General features: G+C 39.0%; 1 protein-coding gene across 7 annotated transcripts in view; it reads right to left on the bottom strand.

The window, feature by feature from the left end:
• Positions 1-277: 277 nt before the first annotated feature.
• The window catches only part of PEAK1 (pseudopodium enriched atypical kinase 1), a 118880-nt gene continuing 95687 nt past the window's right edge, over positions 278-23470 (bottom strand). For all 7 annotated transcript variants that reach the window (XM_067004064.1, XM_067004065.1, XM_067004062.1 and 4 more), the window contains 2 exons: positions 16659-17407; positions 278-7693 (listed from right to left, as the gene is read on the bottom strand). In XM_067004064.1, the coding sequence (XP_066860165.1) occupies positions 6533-7693; positions 16659-17407 (1910 nt within the window). In that variant the 3' untranslated portion in view covers positions 278-6532. The remainder of the gene's footprint in view (positions 7694-16658; positions 17408-23470) is intronic.

Below are 23470 nucleotides of genomic sequence, written 5' to 3'. Positions count from 1 at the left end.
CAGAGCCAGCCATGGTGAGACTTCTGGGGAAAACACCATCAGAGGTGGCAGGCAGCTCTGTGTCCTGAGCCCTGGGCAGCAGGGATGCTTGGCCACAGGTGCTGAGCATCACTCATCAACCAAAGCTCCTATCTGTTGCACTCACACACTAGCTGCTGCAGCAAACCAGCCCACTTTTCTTGGAGGAAAACCTTTTTTTCCTCGACTTGCCATGTGTGTTTTCCTCAGAAGTACAGATTTTAGTCTAATTTCCTAGGAAGAAAAAGACAAGTGAAAGTTTGAGTGTAATAAAACTAGTTTATTTACACAGTAACATGAATGCCACAGAGTACACAGCAAAGTACCACAGCAAACCGGAGTGTAACTGCCCCTGATCACAAAGGAAGGCTTGAAGTTTATATACTTACTTATATAAAAATGTGTAAATGTCAATATGAAGCACCAGATAAAGCAATGCAACCAGGAATTCCAAATACAAATTACCCACAAGAATGGAGTTGAAATTAAAGACAAATAAATCCCTTATTCAAGGTCTTTTAAAGAAATCCCATTTATAAAAGATCATCAATTTTGGAATCCCTAATTTAAAAATAACTTCCCCCCCTCCTATTAAAAACAAGAACATATTCTTAAATGCTCAGCATAATTAAGTTTTAAAAGAAAAAAACCCAAGGATTTCAACTGCAAAACCTGCTATTACCAACAAGCCAAATGATAAAGAAACAGAGGTTAAAGCCAATTTTAAAGGTGTTCTTTATGAAATGACTAGATTCAAACTGACACAGCCCTAAATATATATTATATACACGATATATAATATATATATATATTTGCAAATGGAAAGGGCTAAAGAGTATTTTTGGGATACAAAATTTCATATACATACATATATATATATATGAATGTGCCCACACACACTCATATATTCATGTATATATGTGAACATATATTTCTTCCGCATAAAAAAATTTTCCATCCTCTTCTAAATCCCTGAAGTTTTCCCCTTGGGTGTATGCAAAAAGTAATTTTCACAATCTGAAGTACAGTCCAAATTCTCAAATTCTGTAGAGTGGTAAAATGCTAATGTACAGGTAAGCTGAGTATTTCATTTCTGACTGGCAACTCTGCTTGATCTGAAAGCATTCTGTGGTTTCCAACTAAATGCTGAGTGGAGCACCAACGCAAGGAGGCTTATAGGAAATTATTTAAATTACATTCTATGTCTGTTCAAAACCACCATCCTTCTAATACTGCATCCAGGTGAATAGTAAAATCTATACAAACGTCTATCAGAAATTCACTGCAACTCAGCAGCAGCAAAGACTTGTTCCTCCTTTTGGAGTTGAGGATGCCCTAAAGAAACATCTCCTTAGTATTTCTTCTGAAAAGTATTTTTTGTGTGTTAGGAATCCAGGTGATTGTTTACAGAGTATTTCCACAGGTCTGTTATTATAGGAGGTATTTAAAATTCTATTCTGCGCTTCTTTGATGTTATCTTACTGCATAACTAAATCATCATCACATCTCTCTACACATGGACTGAAGGGCTCTGATCGTGCTCTAGGTTTTACAGGTGTTTTAGCAGAACCAACACTACCTTTGCAAAATCAGAGTTAAATAGATGGCCCAGTCATGCACCAAGTAACAGTTTAACAGTCATAGGCTGTTTCTATGGAGAAACAGACATTTTAATTCTTGTTTGGGGTAAAGGGGAAATGAAAGTGCATTAAAAGGTCTGATTCAGTTTCCATTGTATCCCTCATTAAAGTTGCAACTGATTTAAATAATAACAGGATTATTTACTTTATATTTACATATGAATTTGTTATTACAAACAAAAAATATATTAATTTAGGTGGGGCTTCTCAACACAAGGATCGAGAAACAGATACATTTCATTCAGCAGCAAATACTATTTTTACATACTAAAGTTAGGGCCCTACAGCAGGAAGCTGCTGAATGAATTCTCTAAGCAGCTGATTGCTAGCACACATCTGATTTATTTAAATAATATATTTTTCTCTCTAGTATGCTGGAATTCCCCTGTGTTAAAATGTCAAGATGATCCATTCATACCTTGTGGGTGCTGCTGCGATGTGTGGAGCATACAAGATTTAAGGTGGAGTATTTTTGTAAATGATATGTGCATTCTTGTCTGCAGGCCAGCAGCACAGTATCCTAGCTTGAGTTGTTGATTTAATCAGGTCTGAATATTGAAAAGAGACCAGGCCTCTATACTGGACCTTCTTGAGGCTCCAGAACGAAATTCTGGTTTCCCTCATTCCTGAAAATTTCTAGCTAAGGTTTTACTAATCGATTCTCTTTATCTCAGCTGGTTCTGCATACTGACTGGAGCAGATCTGAGGCTTGAAAGCTAATTAGTGAATAAGTAATTCCAATTTTAGAAACACAGAACAAACCCATTTTCCATAACATCTCAGGAGTATTTTTTTCAGAACTCCTCTTTTACTAGAGATTTGCATTTCACACCACAGTGCAGTGTGCAGCACATCCACTACTTACATCAGGAGCAGCACACCTTACCTCCTTCCGATTCCTCCTCTCCTAGAAGCCAAGCGCGTGCAGTAGATTGTCAAAGCATTAGACTTGTTTTGATGCAGGAGTCAGTCTGGACCGTTTGACTTATTCTCCCTGTGCAGATTCAGTTCCAAACTTGAAAGCCCACAATTTTGGTGGTTATTCAGGTTTATGCTGTACTGCAAGCAATTTAAAGGAACCTGTTCAAATAACTGAAACTCTAGAAACAAATTTTATTGAATAGGTCAAGTCAGTATTATATGAAGTACAGCTTTTAATTTTTAAAATCTTTTGCATCTTTGCATGGAGGCAGTATTATTTATAGGGCTATTATGGGAAGAATAAGATTTCTACCAACTGACCAGCTTCATTTGAGTTTTTTTTTGACAAGGCACTAAATGTTGTGAATCCAATCACTGTGCTCTCTCTGTAACATTAGAGAGGTTTTTAATGGCTCTAATAGGATCAGAAACCACTCAACATAGTTCAAGCGAACATTTGATTTTCCAGAAATTAGTTTCCACTGGAAAAATCTTTAGAGTTCATGTTAAAAATATGTGAACGACAGCTTTTATTAATAGAAAAATATATATTTACAGTCAATACTGCTATCTGAGATTTGCAGCTCTTCCTATTTCTTGAGATCAACTAAAAGTGCGATACTGCTAAAAGAAAATTCAAGATCTGTGCACATAGTCATGGAAGTTAAAGCATGCACAGCCAGGGGTTTTGTTCCTGTCCTACACAGGATCCCAATTACAGAGCGGGTTTTTTTCCTTTTGCTTAGCAATTATGCTGTAGCATTCTTAGGATTTGTTTACAATCAGTTTAATGTATACATTCTCAGATATTTATGTGGCATAATCTGTTGCTAGGATGGAGGACTTCCACAATCATCAGTTATGGGCACATCTGCAAAGTCAGCTGCTAGCTCCCCCGAGGAATACCTCAGGCCAGATTGTGTTTGACTTCTTTGATCATTCTTTCTTTTTTAAAGAAAACACACACAACATTACAAATTGCTAAAGTTTACCCAGTGCTGCACAAGAAAGAGATTGGTAGTGAACATCTATCCATGCTTGATTATACTGCAGAGTTAAAATGAGTATTGGTTCATCACAAAAAATACTAACTGAAATTAGATAGCTAGAGATACAAAGGCTTTGGACCAGCTGCATTAAATACGTATGGTTGTAAAACATTCAAAATTCAACTTTGCATGTGCGTGTTGACATGAAAGTGACACTGAGAACACATGTCCGTAAACACGGAAACCTCCCGGCCTCAGGGAACGAGCCCACTACAACAGCAAGTGGTCCAAGAACTGCTCACACAGCCTATATGAGCTAGGTGAGAAGTTATGTGCGCACAGGCACTACGAAATGAACACAAAACCAGACTACAGAGAACAAGAAGCCCTACTCTTAGCTCAACACATTGTGACTAATAGCTAGCAGATAGTACGCGTGTGACTTGTCATGCTCAGTGTACTTAAGCTATGAGGGTATTGCCCTCCTGTCTCCAGATAAAGCAGAGCTGCACTGAACACGTGTGTGATTCTTTTAAAGGTTCTACAAGCTGCTCAGCAGTAGTATAGAAACTTTCTTTCCTGATGTAGTGAAGTACCTCAACTACACACATTGCACTTGGGCTTTTAAAGCACTGTCCTCTTCCTCCCCTCCCTCCCCCCCAGTCAATGCTGCCATCCTGACCTTCTTGCCAAAAAGAGAAAGAAAAAATATATACATGAAAATATATTATCCTTATCCTTGCCTGATCCTTCACTGATACAGGTGAATCAAACACAAGAATAATCATCAGAAGTTTCAGAAAGTCTTTAGAAAGGTCACAGAGACTGTCTACATACTATGGCACAATCGTTGTAGGCTTCTACACGCTATTCCGCTTAGCTCTGATAGATGCCAGAGAAGATTAATACAAAAATTTCAACCCCTCCAAGTGAATGGTGTGGATCCAGAGCTAGTTTCGCTGACCTTAAGCCTGCACGACTGTTTGTTCAGTTTCCATGCATCTGGTCCAAACATGCATATGCTGTATAAAGTGGCTATTTGTTTCAAGGCTGAAGTGAATTGATTCCTCACAGTTTTAACAATTAAAATGAAATATCAATCCATAAAAAGAACACATGGATATCTGTGCATTTATGTGCCAGGAGAGTAAAAGGAAGGGGCTGCAGATCTAGCATCAGGTAAAGGCTGGTGTGTAAAGTGAACACTGTAATGTACAGCTTTAAAAAATACATACAAGAATTGCACATAGATCCATAGAAGAGAAGCACAGGCTCATAACTAGGGCTGTCTGCTTTCCATCCCCTGGGTCAGAATATTCAGTATCGCTTTTTCTTCTGCATCCAAATGAATTCTTCAGAGTGATTCAGGAAACAATTCAGAGCCTAGCAATACTGAGCAAAAATAATGTCTGTACAACTGCAGCGGTTCTGTAGGAAACATCCATTAGGCCAGGGAAGAAAGTCAGCAGCTGCCTCTAAAAGTGAAAAGCTCCTTCAGGTTTTTTTTTTTTTTTTTAATTTCCTCTCTTTAATACTCAATAATTCCTGCTCTAGTCCAAAATCCTGTCTGCAATGCTCTTTGAGCTATTTTGACAACATGCCATTTTTAGGGTGTTGTCTGTAGCAACATCAGAAAACACTAGTTACAGCAGACAGGAGACAGGCAGCCAAATACCACTGTGGGAAAAATGGATCACGATACTGTTAGTTGTGGCTGCCAAACTTAACAGCTCCCTCAATAATTAAACAACAGTGTTTTTGCCCCCTTGTTTTTACCCTTCAGAGAACTGTGTCTGCAGTAAAAGCGTTTCTATGTAGCCTGTGAGCTACACACAGACAAGCTCTAAGCATTTCTATCTCCTGCCAACATACCAGCAGAGCCAATTTCAGTCCCATTTTGCAATATGGCACAAGTGACAAGAGCAAAACAAAATAAAACAGAAAAGGTGGTTGTTATTTTCAACCCCAGTTCATAGCAGTGATTGTCAGAGAAGGTTATGTACGTCCTATCCATTTCAAGTCAGGCTTTAGTGCCTTTTGCGATAGAAGGGGAATTTCAATTGCCCACCATGTGTTGTATTTTTCTGGTATAAACAGAATTATAGCTACAGTACATCAACTGTCCAGACTGGTGAGTGTCATGTAGGGGAAATGGGAAAGACCAAGTGTGCATATTCTGCTTTTTAATGCAGAGGTCTTAAGCTAAGGATAATGGTCCAATTAAGGCAGCATGGTTGAAATCAAGGATCCGTGATTAGAAAGGATATGGGCAGGCAGCAAGTCAGGGACAGAGGAGGGAAGAGGACAGAACACAGATGCTTACTGTCCGCCGACATTGCTGCAATCAGCAGGATAACCGTATCTGCAAGGAAAAAAGAAGGCATAAAAGGTAACAGAAAGATCAGAAACCATTTGGTTGAGACCAAAGGGAAGAGGAGTCCAGCCCCACTGTAAGGTGTCTAAGGTGAGAGAAAACTTTGCCTGGGATGTGGATTAAAGGCAGTGGAGTGTTTTGTGGCACGGGGCAATGTGGATCATTCATCTCCCATGTATACAACTCCCATCTCTGCTAATGGTCACTGCTATTCACTACCAATGCTACATACAGAAATGACAGAAACTACCCAGAAGAGGAGGGCGATTTGTTTACTGCAGTGATAGAAATAGTGGTATCAAAGTTTGCTCTCCTTTTCATCCAGATATTAATCTAGTTACAAAGTGTCTGATACAAATGCAGTCATATGTGTGTATAAAATTAATCCCTAAGAGGCCTGGCAAAAAAGTAAAGTTTCTGCCATATTGGGTACGGGATGCAATTTCTCCAATCAGAACTTATTTGCTCAGAGTTGCTGGCTTTGATATCTAGGCCTTTGTTGAAACACTTGTTCAAAGTGTGAGCCCTAGCGCAGGTTAGAGTGTGGGCTGGGGTGGAGGTGCTTCATGAAAAGCAACAGGTTCTACAAACTAGTGCTGCTGCATGATTCTCACAATGCGATGAAGTGAGTCTATAGTGGCAAAAGCCAGATACTGACAACAAAGCCAGTCTTCCAGAATAACTCCACAGTCCCTGTCAAAGGACTTCTCTGCAAACTTGATCATCAGCAGCGTCCTTTTGATGTCCAGCCAGTTCTGAAGTACAGCATCTCTCCGAGCTGGGTTGGAAGATGTTCTCAGAGCATGAAACAAGTCCTCACGTGGACCCCAAAGCAAACACTGAAGGATTCCCTTGGCTTCTGATATCAGGATCCTCTCTGAAGGGTTGGGATTTAGCAGGCAGCTGGCAAGTTGTTGAAGCCCTTGAGAGTAGAGAGAACGGCAAGGGATCTTGGGGAGATCAGCACGAGTATATTCCTTCTCCTTCAGCTCTGGATTCTCATCAAAGGGATTGGGTAAGTGCAGCATTTCGTAGATAAGGATGCCAGTCTGGAATTCATCACACTTTTTGTACTGTGTGGCAGTGATGATTTCTGGAGCCAGGCGGGACTGATCCCTTAGGACCTCAGGATCCACCATATGACTCTTCTGCTTGGCCTGCGAGAAGTTGCTCACTATTAACCTGGCTGGGCAAGCAGTGTTGGGACTGGGTTCCATGGACTCAGAGCTCAGGGGGCTGCCTCCTGGTCTGGAATGAACCAGCAGCAGGTTCTCTAGCCGCAGATCACAGTGTGTGATATGATAGGGTTTCAGGTGTTCCAGCCCCAAACACAGCTGTAAAAGGAGGAGACAGACCTGCCTCTCATACAAATCTGGGCTTTTTGCATGGCGGGGTGCAGACTCTCGCACAAAGTCAGCCACGGTTAAGTACGGGACCTCCCGCGTGATGACTACAACACGGCTGCGTGGCTTGCTGATGGTCCCCTGATTACTTGAGCTGTCCTTCTGTGAAGCCTCTGTATTGGAAGAAGCATCTCTGTTCTTTTGCTCAGGTTCTCTCTCTTCTTCTTCTTGATCTTCTTCTTCTTCAACCTCTGGTGCATCAGTGTCCTCCCATGGAAGGAGGCGAACTGGGACTTCAGCAAGGAAATGGCCACAGTCCTGCTGGATGTTGAAGTTGATAGCCAGACTCTGCCGGATAGATAGGCTGTGATAATACTGCTGGGACTCCTTAGCTTTGCTCTTACAAATCTGGGGAAAGAAAATAAACAGAACAGACATAACTCTTAATATGCAAGTTCTATATCCTGTTTTATTTAATGTATCCATAGTCCAAATACAAGGACCGAAACATTTTTTACTGAACTGACCTTGGCATGTGAACAGTTCTGCAATGGATTGGAACTGCAACTGCAGATCAATACGTGCAAACAGCTCTCCTGCGCATCTATTGCTCAATAGAAAATACTGCTCAGGCAGGTTCTGCTTTCAGTCAGGGGAGCAGCTGATACAAGGTAACTTCACAAGGAAGCTTACTGCACAGTTACTTGTTTATCCATAGCATTTTATTTCCTGTTCTTCTCTCAGATTTGTGTGAAGCTTGAACAAAATAAGAATTATCAAGAGCAATAGGATATATAAAGAAATAAGCATGGAATATTGGAGGATATGATCAGACGATTGCACACGAGTGAACCAGCATGGCATAACAAGTTACCAGCTGTCAGCTGAGCTAAATGACTGGATGCATGCTCCTTGCCCACTGTAATTGGAAACTGAAATCTATTAGCTGAAGCTGTGTGGAGCTAACACACATCATATCTTCAGTGAGGTGGGGGGACAGGGGAATTTGCTGTGGCTCAAGTGATGAATGGAAACTCGTTAGAACATGGTACCTTAATTGCTTTCAATCATTTGTCAACATCCTAAGTATACACTTATATTTTGTCCTATCTACCTATATTTCATTGCTGTCCAGAAATATCTTGATATGTACATTATCACCATAATTATTATCCTTATTAATTGTCTGCACTGTCATAACAACTTACAGCTCTGACCACCTTATGACAGCCATGGGACAATCTCTATTAGGACCTCTGTTCTACGGCATTTACTGATTAAAATTGCAGCCCTACAAAGACTCAGCTGTGTTGACCGTTGCGCATTAACCTTACTTCTGCTGACTTCACTGAGATTGTTCAGAGCCTGTAAGGTTAAGTGCATGTTTTAATCTTTACAAGGTTAGAGCCTAAATATTCAGTTGGTGTAAAGCACCAACAGGTTTAAACTGCAAAGCTCAAAGGAAGTGAAGATAGGAAGATATCTCATTCCAGATGAAGTTACAGCCTCCCTTAGCTCCTTTCTGAAAGCAAAGGAAAGACTGATCTCTAAGAATGAGGTTAGAAAAGTCAGCACTAGTTCTGCACAGTCACAACAATTAAGGAGCCCAGATCTCAGACTAGCCCTAGATGTAAGCAAAAGGTGGCTTTTCTCCTGGTTTTTCCTTTCTCGCCTTCTCAGGAACTCATGTAGGGCTAGTTATAAAGTCATCTTCCACTAAACAAACACACAAACAGTTCATTTAGTCTTCTATGCTTGTTGAGAAGAGAAATGCATTGTCAGATAGTCATATGAAGTAGATACATGAGGTGAAGATGCATGTTTCCATATGAAATGACAATGACAGTCCCCCCCATCTCTCAAGGGTTACAAGTTTAAACAGGTACAGTAAAAATACAGCATGAATCCTTGCATTATGTATGTCAGCTGATCGTCTTGGAGACTGAAGTCCCTGGGTTTATCAAATACTTAATACTGCACAAAAGACAGAGATAGAAAAGTGTTGTATAGACTACCCTTGCTACATGTATCAAATCTGACTGGGAGAACGATTAATGAAAATTAAAATAATTTTGCTTTCTATGCCCTTGAAGTCCATGGCCTTTTTCTTGAACAGCCAGCCATGGACACAATCAATTCCAGCTGCAGAAAATTCTGTACATTGCAACCCAGCTTTTCTTGTTTTGTTATTACTTAAAGGACCTAATCCAAAATATAAACTAATCACAGAATCGTAGGGGTTGGAAGGGACCTCTGCAGATCATCAATACCAACCTCCCTGCTAAAAGCAGGTTCCCTACAGTATGTTTAGCAGGAAAGCGTCCAGGTGGACACTCTTAAAATATACATATATATAAAATTAAGCGCTCTTTAATGTCAAGAACAGCACAAAAAAAAGCAGTTGCCCTTAGCAACCATACTATACTTCATGTTACCCCCAGAGGAGTTCTAATGCCACGTGCCAGCTAAAAATGATATTCTATCAGGAAAATATAATCCGCAGAGTATTTGCTCTTAAAACAATTAACACTTCCCAGTTTGGTGAATACAAGGCATTTTTTCAAAAGTTCATGAGAATTATTTCTCCTTGCCTATAAAAAGGGAAAAGAAAAGGAATCAAAACTGATTTCTAGTTCTTAATGATAGTCCTAGGCAGCCCCATTTTCCTACTTACTTCAAAAAAGCACTCTCAAATGTATTACTGAAATTTCAGTTAAAATATTAAGATACTAGTACTTTGCATGTCTCAAACATCAGCCTCAGTTTACTCATTTTTAGAAAATATCCCCAATCCTAGAATTGTACTAGTACAAAAGCACAATTTCAGTAGGTCTCTCTGTGGATGTGGCAATGCTCCCTTGGAATTTAGAAACGACCGGTCATGCAAGATATCTGCACCAAAAGGCATGCAGCTGTTAGGGTGCAGTATGCTGCCTTCGCCCTTTTCTTCTGAGCTAGCTGAACAGCCCTGCAAGGCAAATGTATCTGTATGTTGCCAGCTGGATCATCCCTAAGAACTGCCTTCCCAGCCTATTAAAAAACACCCTGAGAGGGAGTTGTCCTTCTCCACCACTGTCCTTCTCCATCGTCTCCCTTTTTCCTACTGTTTAATCCTATTTCACTCTTTTCTTCATTCCTAACCCTCTGATTATTGTTACTCTTTTCTGGTTTCTTCCATATTTATTACATCTTTCTGAAGAATGGTACCCTATGATGAATACAATATTCCAGTTAAGACCTCTTCAGCATCAAGCAGAACAGAAACTTATATATAACGATCCAAGGGTGAAAAAATCACTGATTCCACTATTTCTGTTGTTTATGAAAACCTTCAAGTCACTGTCAACTCTACAGTCTGAATCCACAGCAGAGCCAAAGGTTCCCAAACATCAACTCTCAAACATGAGATTTTGTTTCAGATGCCTCTCCATCAAGAATGGAGATGCTAATTCCATGCTTGCTACAGTGACTTTGGAGGTTATCTTTGTATCAATAAACAGTAATTGAAGACTAAATGATTACAATCAATACTAAAGTGACTGCATTCACGAGAACAGATTTTCCATCCTTATTTTGTTGTTGAAGAAGATAAACAATTAAAAAAATATCTAATCTCTTAAATACCCAACAATGATGGCTACCAGACACTTTTCTTACTTCTCCTGTTCAATACATGTAAGTATATGGATACAAGAACATGCATGCAGTATCTTCCAGAACAAGAAAGCTGCAATCTGATTAGAGATGTATTTTCTGCTTCTTGCTTTTTGTTTACAAACAATATGATGTGAGAAGTGGAAGAGGCAGCTGCCTTATTTAAACTTGATTAAATTGGTGACTATACAAGCACTAAAATTTGTACACTAGATATTCTGTAATTGACAAAGGGGAATGGAAAGCTAGGCTGTCTAGGAATAGCATCCAAAGGCTGGAGTATGAATCAGACACCCGTCTGAATTCATAAAACTGTTTCTAAAAGGAAGACCTGCAGTAATCTGATGTTCCTTTAAGTGTCTGATTACTCTTCAGACTTTTGCTGTGAAATACAGCTGCATGAGCCCAGGTAAGTACTGGGCTTTGAGACTGCAGAGTTCAGATTCCCTTTGTACTAGTATCTTATTAGAACGGGGAAAATGTACTGCAAGCAGTAGAGACAAACTACATTTTCTTATTGATCTGTTCTGAGACAGTTCATAGAATGAAATTTCATTTACTGACTTTCACTGGATTACCTGGAATCAGAAAAAATAAGGGCCAAGAATCTTGTTGTGCTATTTTATTATTTTCTGTGCTGCACTTTCTACTCAGAACTCTATTTTATATTGCAGTTTTGCAAGAGTAGTGAATGCTAGTCTTTAATACGATTAATGGGTAATAATGCTTACCTTTGCATTTTGTATTGGCATAACCCCACTATCACCTAAAACTATAATCTGAATGACCAAGATTTAAAATTTTTGAGATGGCTTGAGTTCTGGTAAGTTAAGCAAAGTCTACCTTTACCTTTGAAAACATTTAGGGGACAGGTTGTGAAATTTGATGCCCTCATTAACAGGTAGCAGTTACAGGCTGCTTGTGATGAATTGTAAAAGAAACTGATATAGAGCTTCTTTTCTGTTGGTGACAGTTAATGCTATCTCAAAACTGTGAGCAAATATACAACCCAGTTTTCTTTGCATGATATTTAAAGCTTTTGTCTGTTCCAGTCATTGACTCTTAAAAAAAAAAAAAAATCCCGTGGCCTTTTCTGAGAGCTATGACGAAAGGGAAAGGGGTTGGTTGATCTGGGCTTGGCAAGCCTTATTTCTAGTGCTGGTAACAGGATGGTTGTTCAAAAGATGAAGCAATGTTGGTAAAAAGCCCTTCCATATGATGCAAGAAAGCAATGAGAAGAGAGATATGAGTACGAAGGAACAGAAATTTTCCATCTTCCTTTTCACTGGTATGCATTGTCATCCTGTGTCTTTCCTTTAGTGCATCCATAGGAGCCAAACTTTGGTCAGTTTTATCAGGTCAGGACAAGGTTCTTTATATCCTGCCATTTCAATATTTTTTTTTCCCCATTCAGAAAGAAGCAAGATTTTAATGTTTCAGGGCTTCTAAAAACTTCTGCATTAGCTTCTATTTTTCCCTTATGTGTCCAGTAGCCTACTGTGCCATCAGCTGACTTCCACTTCACCAGCAGGGAATCTCATTTCCACTCTGTCCTATGCATTTTACAGGACATTGGTGAACTTAAAGATGAATATAGCGGGAAATGAATTTACAAGTGCTGAAAATGAGAAACACAGAAGATCACAGAGACTGCACCATCTGTGCTACTTTGTTGTATTACACACAGGGACAACTGCAAATGAAATTCTGTGTAGAATGAAAGCTTGCTAATCCCAAATTGATAGCTTGTTCTTGGCACATTTTTTTTTTCCAAGGAGGCCAGTTTGATCTCTGATTGACCTCATTTTCTTGATCTGGCCTTAGAACAGAGTGACTGACTTTTTAACAATGTGCCAAAACACAGAATTCTGTGCTGCTATGACTGAACTTGGAATGGGCTAAAAGTTTAATGTATATAGCTTTATTTTGATCTGAAGCACGACATTCGGGGATGACTTCTGAGAACAGTTCTGCCAGGCTCCACTAGGGAACTGTATTAATCAAAAAAACCCAACAAATCTTAACACACTAAGTGACAAACTAAACAAAACTAGAAAATAGTTTCCTAGTTGCAGCTGACAATTATCAGCCATATTCAGCCCAATACTATTTATTTCTGCATTGCTCTATTTTATACTTGGAACGGGAACCTTAGCAAAAATCTTAAGGTTTTAATGCATGAAGAATTTCTGCTATCAAAGCAATACATTTTTTTTAACTGCTCCTTTTGAGCTGTTTGTACCTTTGCAAGTCCCGTTAACCTACCTAAATTGTACTGCAGCATGTGCCTGTGTCCAGAACACGTGTGGCACAGGTACCTCAGCGCTTTGTTTTCTTTACGTCTGCGTTGTTCTGTATGGACTCTGAACCATGACTTCTGTGTGTCTATCTATGATATTGTGCAGTAATTTCCTTGAGAGTTTGATACTGAAAGTAGAAGTAGTTTCCTCCACTTGACTGACACAGTAATTAATCTTGTCTAACCATTATTCATCCTGAGTAATCACATTCTTCCTCTTTCTTTTTTTCTCTGAAGATCCCCATCATATTGCTACCATATTAAGTCTCCTTAGGGATACTAAGAAGTGGACGTGTCTAGTCCACTCTGTACAAAAAATCGGTAGTCACTCCTGCTTTTATTGTAGTGTAACCTTTTCCCTACATATTTGGAATGACTGATAAGAGCGTGGTTTCATGGGAATGCTTACTTATTGTCCCAGATCTACCGGCTACTTAGAAGACGATAGTTGTACTGAGTGAAGGAAAATACCTCAGAGACTGGAATTTTATGAAAACCTTTCTTGTAAGGGAACTTATATTTTTGCTATTTGGAAAAGTAGCTCTCTAACTGTGACTTGTTTTTATTTGCAATGTTTCAATCAAAATAATTTCCACATGGCTTCCTGCAACATTTTGGCACAGGTTGTTTACTAACAGATTAGGTGAAAGAGAAGTAAGAAGCACAATAAAATGCTTTGAAACTACGCACTCCTATAAACTGTGTTTCCTCTAATATCCACACCAAATGGAACAAGCTGCACTTGTTCTTCACCAAATTTATCAGATCATCTTCAGTGATACCACCAGATTTTAAAGTGTGCATGGGCTTATTCACCTGCACAAAAGGTTCATTATTCTAAATTTAACTCAGCAGTAGTCAAACAGTTAAAGCTTACATTTTAACAGTACTTTTATAATTATACTTTTGGAGATAAGGAATTAACATTAATTTTTTTGGCTTGTGCATTAAGACCCATAATACCTTCTGGGGGCAAATCTCTTGTTTCCTACAAATTGAGAAATAGTAATAATAAAAAACATTATTACAATGTTTCTCAAATCTAATGTGAAAACTGGAAAACTTAGAAAGCATCTGAATTGTTAGCCAGTGTTGCTTGGCTAGTTCTGCAAAACCCAAACGAACTACACAAATTCATACTGTCAGAAGATGTGGCTCCATATATCCTTTCAAAGTGTATTTCTAAGTCTCTTTTTGCTACTTTCCCGTAATCAAAAGTAATAAGAAGGCTGTATTTTGGATTCATTAAAAACGCCATTAATTTTCATCTCACTGTTTTTGCCATCCTGTTTTGGGGATGAGGGGGCTAAAATGACGGAAATGCATAGCATATTTGTTGGAGGTAGATGATTACGTAATTATTATACAAGAATTACCCATGATAGTAAATCTGGTACATTTGTTGAAGCTAAATTCACAAAATCTCTATGTAATCTAAGAGCAATCTGTTGTTAGGAGATTTTGTAAAAATTATTCTGGATCAATGACCTACAAGTCAAAGTTCAACTTAGCAGCAAATATTAAGACAAAACCAGTGTTAGTACATTTCAACTTCAAGGGGAAAATCCAATAAATCCAGTTTAAAGATGGCTATATAATTCAGTACATCGGTGTAGGGAATACAGCAATAAAAACACGCACCACAGAAACACGGAACTAAAGAGAACCCAACTTAACTGAATGTGAAATAGTTCAGGTATGTGAAATAGAAAATGAAAACAAAACAGTAATCCCATACGCTGGTCCTGCCTGGTCTGTACAGAAATCAGAGTACATCTGTAGTGAGAGCATCTTCCAATATCACATTAACTGGAAGGGAGGGTATTTCCAAGAATAACTTTTCCTCTTAACATGACAGCACAACAGTTCACTGTGACCTCCCACTCAATGATATTTTTATGGATACTTCACTCACACTTGAGACTATCACACCTATTATACTGTAATAAATTTTCTTAGTCTGAGAACTACTTTTAAGACAACATCTGAAGTATAACAGAAAATAACATGGCACATATTTTTCATGATGCTACATTACTGTGCTCTCTTCTTACTAGCTTTGTACAAGAGATCTATTCTCCTAAATAACTTGAAGAAAACAACAGCATCAGTCCTGCCTGTGCAGACAGGAATCATAGTAGTGGTAACCCAAACCTGCACACAGAGAAAAATACTACTTGGGATCCCAGAAGCAATGATTTTTGCATCGCTGTATTAAAAACAAAACAAAAAGAACCCGAGTAAGACCAGACTTGATTCTGCAGCTAGACTAGATTAGCAGATAGATGCATGATCATACTCGTGATCTGTTTCTCAGCTGTTTAGTACCACTGGACATGGCATCCACAAGGCATCCAGATTTCATTTCAAATCTTTTCAAAAAGAGAGCCTTGGTAAACTAAAGAAATATAAGTGACTATGCCCACAAATCTGCCTTAAAAAGATGCCACTTCAGGAGAAAGTATCAGTTGAAACAAGCTTACCTTTCATTTATTTATTTTTTATGTCTTTCTTGTAAGCAATAATGCAGGAGCAATAGCGACATTTTATTCCTGTAAAACACCACCTTTCCGAGAACACCAACAGGCTTTATTTGGAATAATGGATTACGCCTCACACATGTGCTGGGTAATAGCTGTTGTATCTCAGTTTCCACAGGGAGGAGTCAGAAGTTCAGTGATTTGCTCAAGGTCACACAGGAAGTCTGACAGAACTATGACTCTCAGCTGTTTTTCTTGCTATCATCCTACCAGAAAACCCTTGAGAACTGCAGAGATGCAGTACTCAGAAAAAATTACCTATATAAACCTCATCAAGTTACAGCACCTAGTGAGATAGCTGCCAACTGTTCATTAATATATTAGCAGTAAGTCTAGTAAATCTTACTTCTTTTTGGCATTAGCTGAACAATAACCTAGACACAAATCAATTGTTTCTTTAGTAAAAGGCAACAAAACCAACACTGATAAATTCCACTTTTTTTTAGTATGGCTTATAAGGCAGCACTGATGGCTAGATGGGAGATTTTGAAAGGTTGGTAATGAATGCTGGTGACAACGTAAGGCTTTGTATGGGAACATAAAGACACACTACTCTAGAGGTTACGTTTAAAATTACAAAGCTCTGAAAATGTAAAACTTGAAAAATATTATGTCATTGAGACTGATGATTTGGTATCATCTGATTAAGTATTTGAACATAGGTTCATCTGCATGCAGATGAACTTTCAGTATTGCAAATGTGGTTCTTTATAGAAGGAAATGCCTGTATGTTGGGATTCTTACATTTCACACAGCATTGCAAGCAGCACTTACTTTTATTTGTAGGACCAACCACAAGTGGGAGGGTTGCTGATTACGGTTATTGTCATTACATTCTGTCCCTGATGTCTAGGGTTCCCATTTTTCAACCCCCTCTTACCTTGACTGCATAATTGTTGAGAGGATCTTTTGCGTAAGAAGCTGGGTAGTAAACTGCATCGCCCGCCTCACAACACGGCTTGTCACTGGTTAGCCTGAAATCTGACCAGCTGTCAACTCCAAATCGCAGCTGGTCTTTTTGTCCGGCCATGAACAAGTCTTCACATTTAAGTGCCAGTTTCTTCAGTGAATCAGTGTGAAGGCTTCGGATTTTACCTACCACTTCTTCTCTGTTTTCAATTCCTCGATAAAGTGCTTGCCTTTGCGGCTTCTGGACACCCTTGCCCTGCTTAGTCTGCGAGATGCGTCTCCCCGTCAGAGACTCCATGCTATTGGAACATCGGTCCCTAATACTGATAGTGGTTAGGCTGGAAACACTGTTAGTTGCTGAGGTGGTTGTCCTTAACTTTTCTGTAGGCCTGTCCAAGGAATCTCCTGACTCATTGTCCAGCGCCTTGAGCTCCAAGCTGACTGAAGAGCAGGCACTGCTTGCTTCCCAGTTGGTGTCAATGTCATAGGTGGGGTTGGCCACAATGCACAGATTGTTCTCAAGAGCCTGCTTCTGGAGATCTCTGGGACTTGGCTCTGTGTTAGCTCTCAAAATTGTTTTTTTCGGCAGCGGAGGTGGTGTTGGCTGTAAGTTGTTCGTTGTCTCCTGGTCTACTAGTCCTCCAAAGGCAATGGCATCATCCAATGCTCCCTTCGGTTGCCTTGGCTGTTTTGGAGGTATCATGGCTGCTCTGGACTGTCCTGTGTAATAAGAAAATAATTGGATCAGAAGATTTAAGTACTTTGCTGCTCATATCTGCACTTTTCAACAAAATTTAAGAAGGCAAAAGAAAAAAGCTGACTAGGACCTCCCCCCTCCCCATTTGGTGAAAACCTAAATACATACCTGAAATGATGAACTAATAAGAAAGCAAAATGACTAATCAGCATCATGCACAGATTACCACATACAGCCCACCTTTATTTGACCTTGGCCTATAGATTAAAATCAGTTTCAGTGCTGACAATGCTGGCATTTTACATCACATGGCATTAATAACAAAAAAGTGCAAGCAAAAACCAAAAGTCATTTTTGGCACTCGGGCCAAATTTGTTTCAGTAATGATGCTCAGCTTCCCTTAATTCTGCCTGCAGTCAATCAAGTATAATGGTGTTCTTTACTTCCTATTCAAATGTGCTAAACCTATGGGTGGATGCTGTTAAGTGGCTTTGTGAGCTATTTCTCTGAGAGATGCATTTCTCTGGCAGGTGAGATGATATTTTTTTATATATCCTCATAATCGTCTGTAAAGCTCTTGATCACTTTGATTTGAAATGTGCTAAAGAGGCTGAAAGCATTGTTCCTGAAGTTTTCTGGTTTACGTTCTGATACAAACAATATAATTTAGATACTTCAGCAGTCACATCAGAAAGGCAAGATTGCCCTAGCAGATTCATTAACTGAAAACAAGGAAGTTACACCTACTTTCACTGAAGCTGACAAGTGCATTGCCACTGGTTTCAGTGAGAGTAGGATTATATTTTGAGATTACCCAACAAGTTAAAAGAGCCACCCACCCCCAACCATAAGTGTCTCTAATAAATTTCCCTTACTCATTTGCCACAGGCACCTTTGCTGACAGTGCTGACTTCATAGATAACGTGATAGAGATTAAGTCGAGATTAGGAGTAGTAGGTCATGTGCACAAAAACATGGGATTTACTCTGAGATACTGGTTACATTTGAGTGTGTGTGCTTCTAGGCAAGATAAACTTCCCATCCTGTGTTTTGGATGGATTTTAGAGAGGACAATTATGTTTTGTAACTGCCAGAGTTCTTGGAAATAAAGAATAAATAAATGACAGCAATATAAGAGAGAATTGAAAACAAACAAACAATAAACAGACAATACAAGTGATCAACTGGCTGCTGTTTGGGACAATTAAGCAGTTATTACTCATAACAAAATGAGACTTTTCCACTCTTAATAATCAACTGTCATTTTCAGAGAAGTTATTTTATACATTTTCTACTAGTCCTGTTTTTGCAGCTGTAGCACAGCAGACATGAAATGGATGCTCTGCATAATTGCAGTTGAGCATCTTTACCAAGAAGGATAAGCCAGTAGAAAGATGCCACAAATGTTTGACTATTCTAGTAAGATGCATTTTGAATCCCTGTAAAGAGAGGACTACATCCACACACAGAATAACCTCAAGCCTTGAATTCCTAACGATCATTCTCTTTTCAACCATTCCAAGGAGACAACATCACAAGTGAAAGTTATATCCCTATCTTTTGTTTAAACTCAAGAAACACTCAGAAAAGCCTTATGGATTTTGTGATAAGCCTGGATATTCCAATGTTTAAAAACTGAATTTTGAGCAGGAAATTCTATTAACTTTGTATGTGCACTGACAGTGGATCTTTAGAGCCTGATCATTGGGGAAAATTGCATAGGGCTACTCCCCTGTGTCGTCACTTCTTAGCTCACACAAAATAAAACTGCTCGAAGGCTAGAAATACTGCAGAATTCCTGTGTGTCTCTTTCAAACCATTGTAAAGGTCGCTTAAAAAATACAGCACTCAGTACCCTCTACTGCTCCTTTCTGATATCGGTACTGCAGCGAACGTGCTCTACAGAGGCTGCTCTTCCTGTCAGCTTTTGATGTGCTGCAGCACATAACGCTGGTGCCAGTTGAACAGTACAGAAACTGTATTAGAAATGTACTTTTTGCAGACACGAAAAGTGGCATGATTCATAGTCAAAAGGAGAATTGATATCTGCATGCCAGAATCACACATCCAAATGCCACAGTCTTTTGCACAACCTTGAGACCAGTTCATTTCTGCTTGCCCGTTTTTCTGACTCATCCAAACATATGTCATCTTCCATACCAATTCTTTACTCTTACAAAATCTGTGACCTATGTACTTCTCCTCCTGGCAACATTCTGTGTTACAGATCACTCGTCTGTTTTATAATTCTTCCCCTCTTCCCCACTATGCTAAAATAGACTAACTGTTGGGGCTTGGAGAAAGGCTACAATTTCAGTAGGCAGTTTCCTAATACGCCTTGTCTGTGTGACTTTCTAATCTTGTAACAGCAAGAAAACGCGTTAGAGCAAGATGCACATTTCAAGCAGTAGCAGGCGAAACCCTCTCCAAGAAAGGTAAGATTTGTATGTTTCTTGTTGATTCTGTTTCCTGTCTGATTTAATGGCCCTGTACCAAAAGCCATTCATACAGAGGGATGTTGCGACTGCAACCAGTGACTTTTGCTAGTTGTAGCTTTTGCGTAGCTTTTGGAACTGACATCAAGACATAATTTGAGAAGCTTTTCATAACCAGAAATTGTCTTTGCATATGTCTGGTGGGGGTGGCAGGATCCAGAGAACTGCATTCATTTGCAGTCTTTATGTAGTTTCTTTTTCAAGTATTCTCAACTGAGAAAAATGAGTTTGTAAAATGTGTCATGTTACAGTGTAGTTTATCCCCACAAGAACCAGGTTTTCCATACTGAAATCTATCCACCTGCATTACGTGTTTGAAAAACTTCATATCTGGACTGTTTTTATGCTGACTTCTTAACCTTGTACGCTTCTTTCATGCCCATACGACCAGGCCTTCTAACTCAGCCTTTCCCAAGCATGGTATGGCTACTGCATGCCCATTCTTTTTTAAAATCAATGCCTAGGAAGAAAAAGTTTGTCTTAAATTTTGAAGACTCAAGAACATTCCTTTGCACCCAAGCAGTACCAAAGCATTTTCCTTGTTTTCTTGCCTGCCACTTCCTTCTCCCCTTGCACACTTGAAAAACTCCATTTCCTTACCTACTGTACAGACTCTCAGACATTACAACATTACAAGGTGAAAAGGAGAAATGGGCACAATATTAAGCTACTGCTTACAAAGATCTTTGAAGTGGCTTCTAGGCTGTTCAAGAAAGAAAAAAATTAACTCTTTATAGAGGACTTTAAGCAATTCTACAGTATAATATCATCTTGCACTGTAGAATCCTACTGCACTATTTTAATATTAATACTTTAAGTCTCCAGAAACCACACAGAGGTATGAAACTCTAAATCAGACCTTAAAAAAATCTTTATTTCTCTAGGTAACTGATTTATCATCAGAGCTTGGCATTACAACCTGTTTATATTAGCTCATTAAACTATCAAATCTGACACACTGTGCTCAGATTTAACTCAATTTTGTATTTCATAAGCATGTTTTTCATACAGTAACAATGCTCAGATTTCTCGCTACCACCATGTATCTATATTTTTTGGCTTAGATCAGATCAGCAGCATGCATTGTTGAGAGATTTCAAAACTGTGAAGGAACATGCTTCTTTAATTGGAAAAACAACTCTTGGTAAATCAGGCAAGCCAAGTAGGTGACATGCTGCATGCTTCCATCCTTCCTTGAACAGAACTGCTCCTGAGACATGTATCGCTCTACAATACATAACATATGTTAGTTCAGTACTGCAATTACAACAGGCTGCTTCTGTACGTTCTTCAAACTCTTCTTGCTCTTGATGTTGCAACCTGTCCTACATTTTCCTTTATTCTTGAAAGTAATCTTTTCTGATTTTATGCCATTACCATCTCTGATCCAAGGATAACTCCCCTTGTGGGAACATGTGAATTAGAAAACACTTGAAAACAATACTCTAGTATTCACTATAGTGACTACACTATCACCATGGTTATTAACTGTGTTCTCAGTTTTAGTGACCACTCTGGAACTCTTTAATCTCTAGCTCCCTACAGGAGGGATTTAGATGAATGAACAGGACCCACAGGGCTAAAATGACTCACACCTCTACTGCTCTCCAATTTACCACACCAGCTTGACAAAGATTTCACATTTTGCACTGCCAAGGAAAACAAAAATGAACAATCATCCACATACAACATAGGTAACCAACCTTCCAAGACCAAGTCTATCAAAATCCCAACAGAATAAAGTTAAAACTGTGGACTCTGTACACTGCAGACCATTGAGGAAGAGGAATTTTCAAATGGCTTCTTACATGCCTGCAGGAAACCCCCTGTAAGACAGGGCTGGGCCGATCACACGGCTGGATCTTGGAGTGGTCCAACAGTGTTAGCTCTGGCAGCCTCTGCTTATTTGTTTCTCTCCACAGCCAGGAATGGAGTCAGACGTCCTAGTAATTTCCATGTCAGTATATCCCCATTTCATATTGCAAAACCCAGTCGTAAAGGCTGATTAGAGTATTCATTAAGTAAAATCCTTGAGAGCTACAGGTTGGCCATCTCCAGTGTACACATTATCCCTCCTCTGGCCTTGTTTCTTTGCGCTTAGATATTGATCATCCTTTACAATCTACTTTTTCATTACAGAATAGATGTAATTGGAAAAGATTCTTTGTATAAGTAGATCAGTTATACTGATCTTCCAAACTAGTAAAAATACATCACTCCTTAATGAACTCTCACACTGACTAATATAGATAACCAAATCATGAAAAAAAAACACAGATGCATAAAAGCATCTTCCAACCACTGCAAAAGCATCCAGCAATTCCAGTAAGTGCAGTACATGTACGATATTCTATAAAATTATTCAATACACAGATTTACATGAATGTGATAGTTAATCCTGTATTATATTCAGTTGTTTACAGTTCATTTGATAAACATCTTAGTAGAATGACAATTTACTGAACAGAAAGAAAAACTGACATTTGTTAACTAACATTCATGGTGCACCTCCAGTTTCTCATCAACAATTTGAGATTGCACAGTACTATTCTATCCTGAGGTGGGCAGTGGGTACTAAATAAATAAAAGCTCCAGCTCATCTGCCTTGGTGACTTCTCAGCTCTTACAGCTGCCCGCGCTTATACCATGTTAAAGGTACTACCTGTACTAATACATGTTACATAAAATGCATCACGTGGATTCTGTAATCACCATTTGTCACCGAACCATCCAGTTTTAGTCAACAATGACTTCATCGCCTAGTTTATAGCCTGGCTGAAGCACACTGCCCTGCTTGGACTTACTGACTGAGGAAATACTCCATGTACATGCTGTGATTTGGTATTTTTTCCAGTGTCAGCAAACATAAAACTGAGAAACTTAGCCTCCTTTTCCCCTTTTCTTTAGGTGCAACAAGTAAAATAGTTGAAAGTGAAACCACCTATTCTTTTTTAAAGGATAGAAATGCTACCCTGAATATATATAGAATATTTTAACCTACCCACAGTGGTGCAAATTCAATCAAGTCAATTTCCCCAATGAAATTTAAACAGAAAAACTTAAAGATTTGTCAAGGAAAGGATTTTAATCATCTACTTCATTGCCTTCCTTATCATAAACCACAGGGCTTACCTGAATTAACTTCTGCTACAATTATGGGCACACCTTAAAAGAAAAACATCCAGGTCCCACCTTACAGGTTTGAACATTTGTGTGTTTCTACTTTGAGATTCAACTGGCTGCACTGGATTTTATTAAGTCTGTTGATTGTTGATACCAAAGGTATTCCTCATCGTAGGTCTGCTCACCACATGACTACCCAGACCATGATCAAGACTGATCAGACTCTGTTTCTTTGATAAGCTGAACAGATCCAGCTTCTAGAATCTGTCACTACAAAGTGCCTGTCACAAAGTGAGGCCTTTTCAAAGCTTTTCTTTAGAGCTTACACAATTTCTTTTAAACGTTCTTCAACTGTGATCACCAGGGCTTGACAGTGGTCATGGCAGTTGTGTGGTAAAAATGAGACACACATAACCTCTCTACTCTGATTGAAGCGTCCTCCTGTTTATACATCCTGAATTCTTTTAT

This window comes from Anser cygnoides, chromosome 11 (genome assembly GCF_040182565.1).
Source record: "Anser cygnoides isolate HZ-2024a breed goose chromosome 11, Taihu_goose_T2T_genome, whole genome shotgun sequence".
Classification (NCBI taxonomy): Eukaryota; Metazoa; Chordata; class Aves; order Anseriformes; family Anatidae; genus Anser; species Anser cygnoides.
The sequence above is the reverse complement of the archived record's forward strand: the minus strand, read 5'-3'. Positions and strand labels throughout refer to the sequence as shown.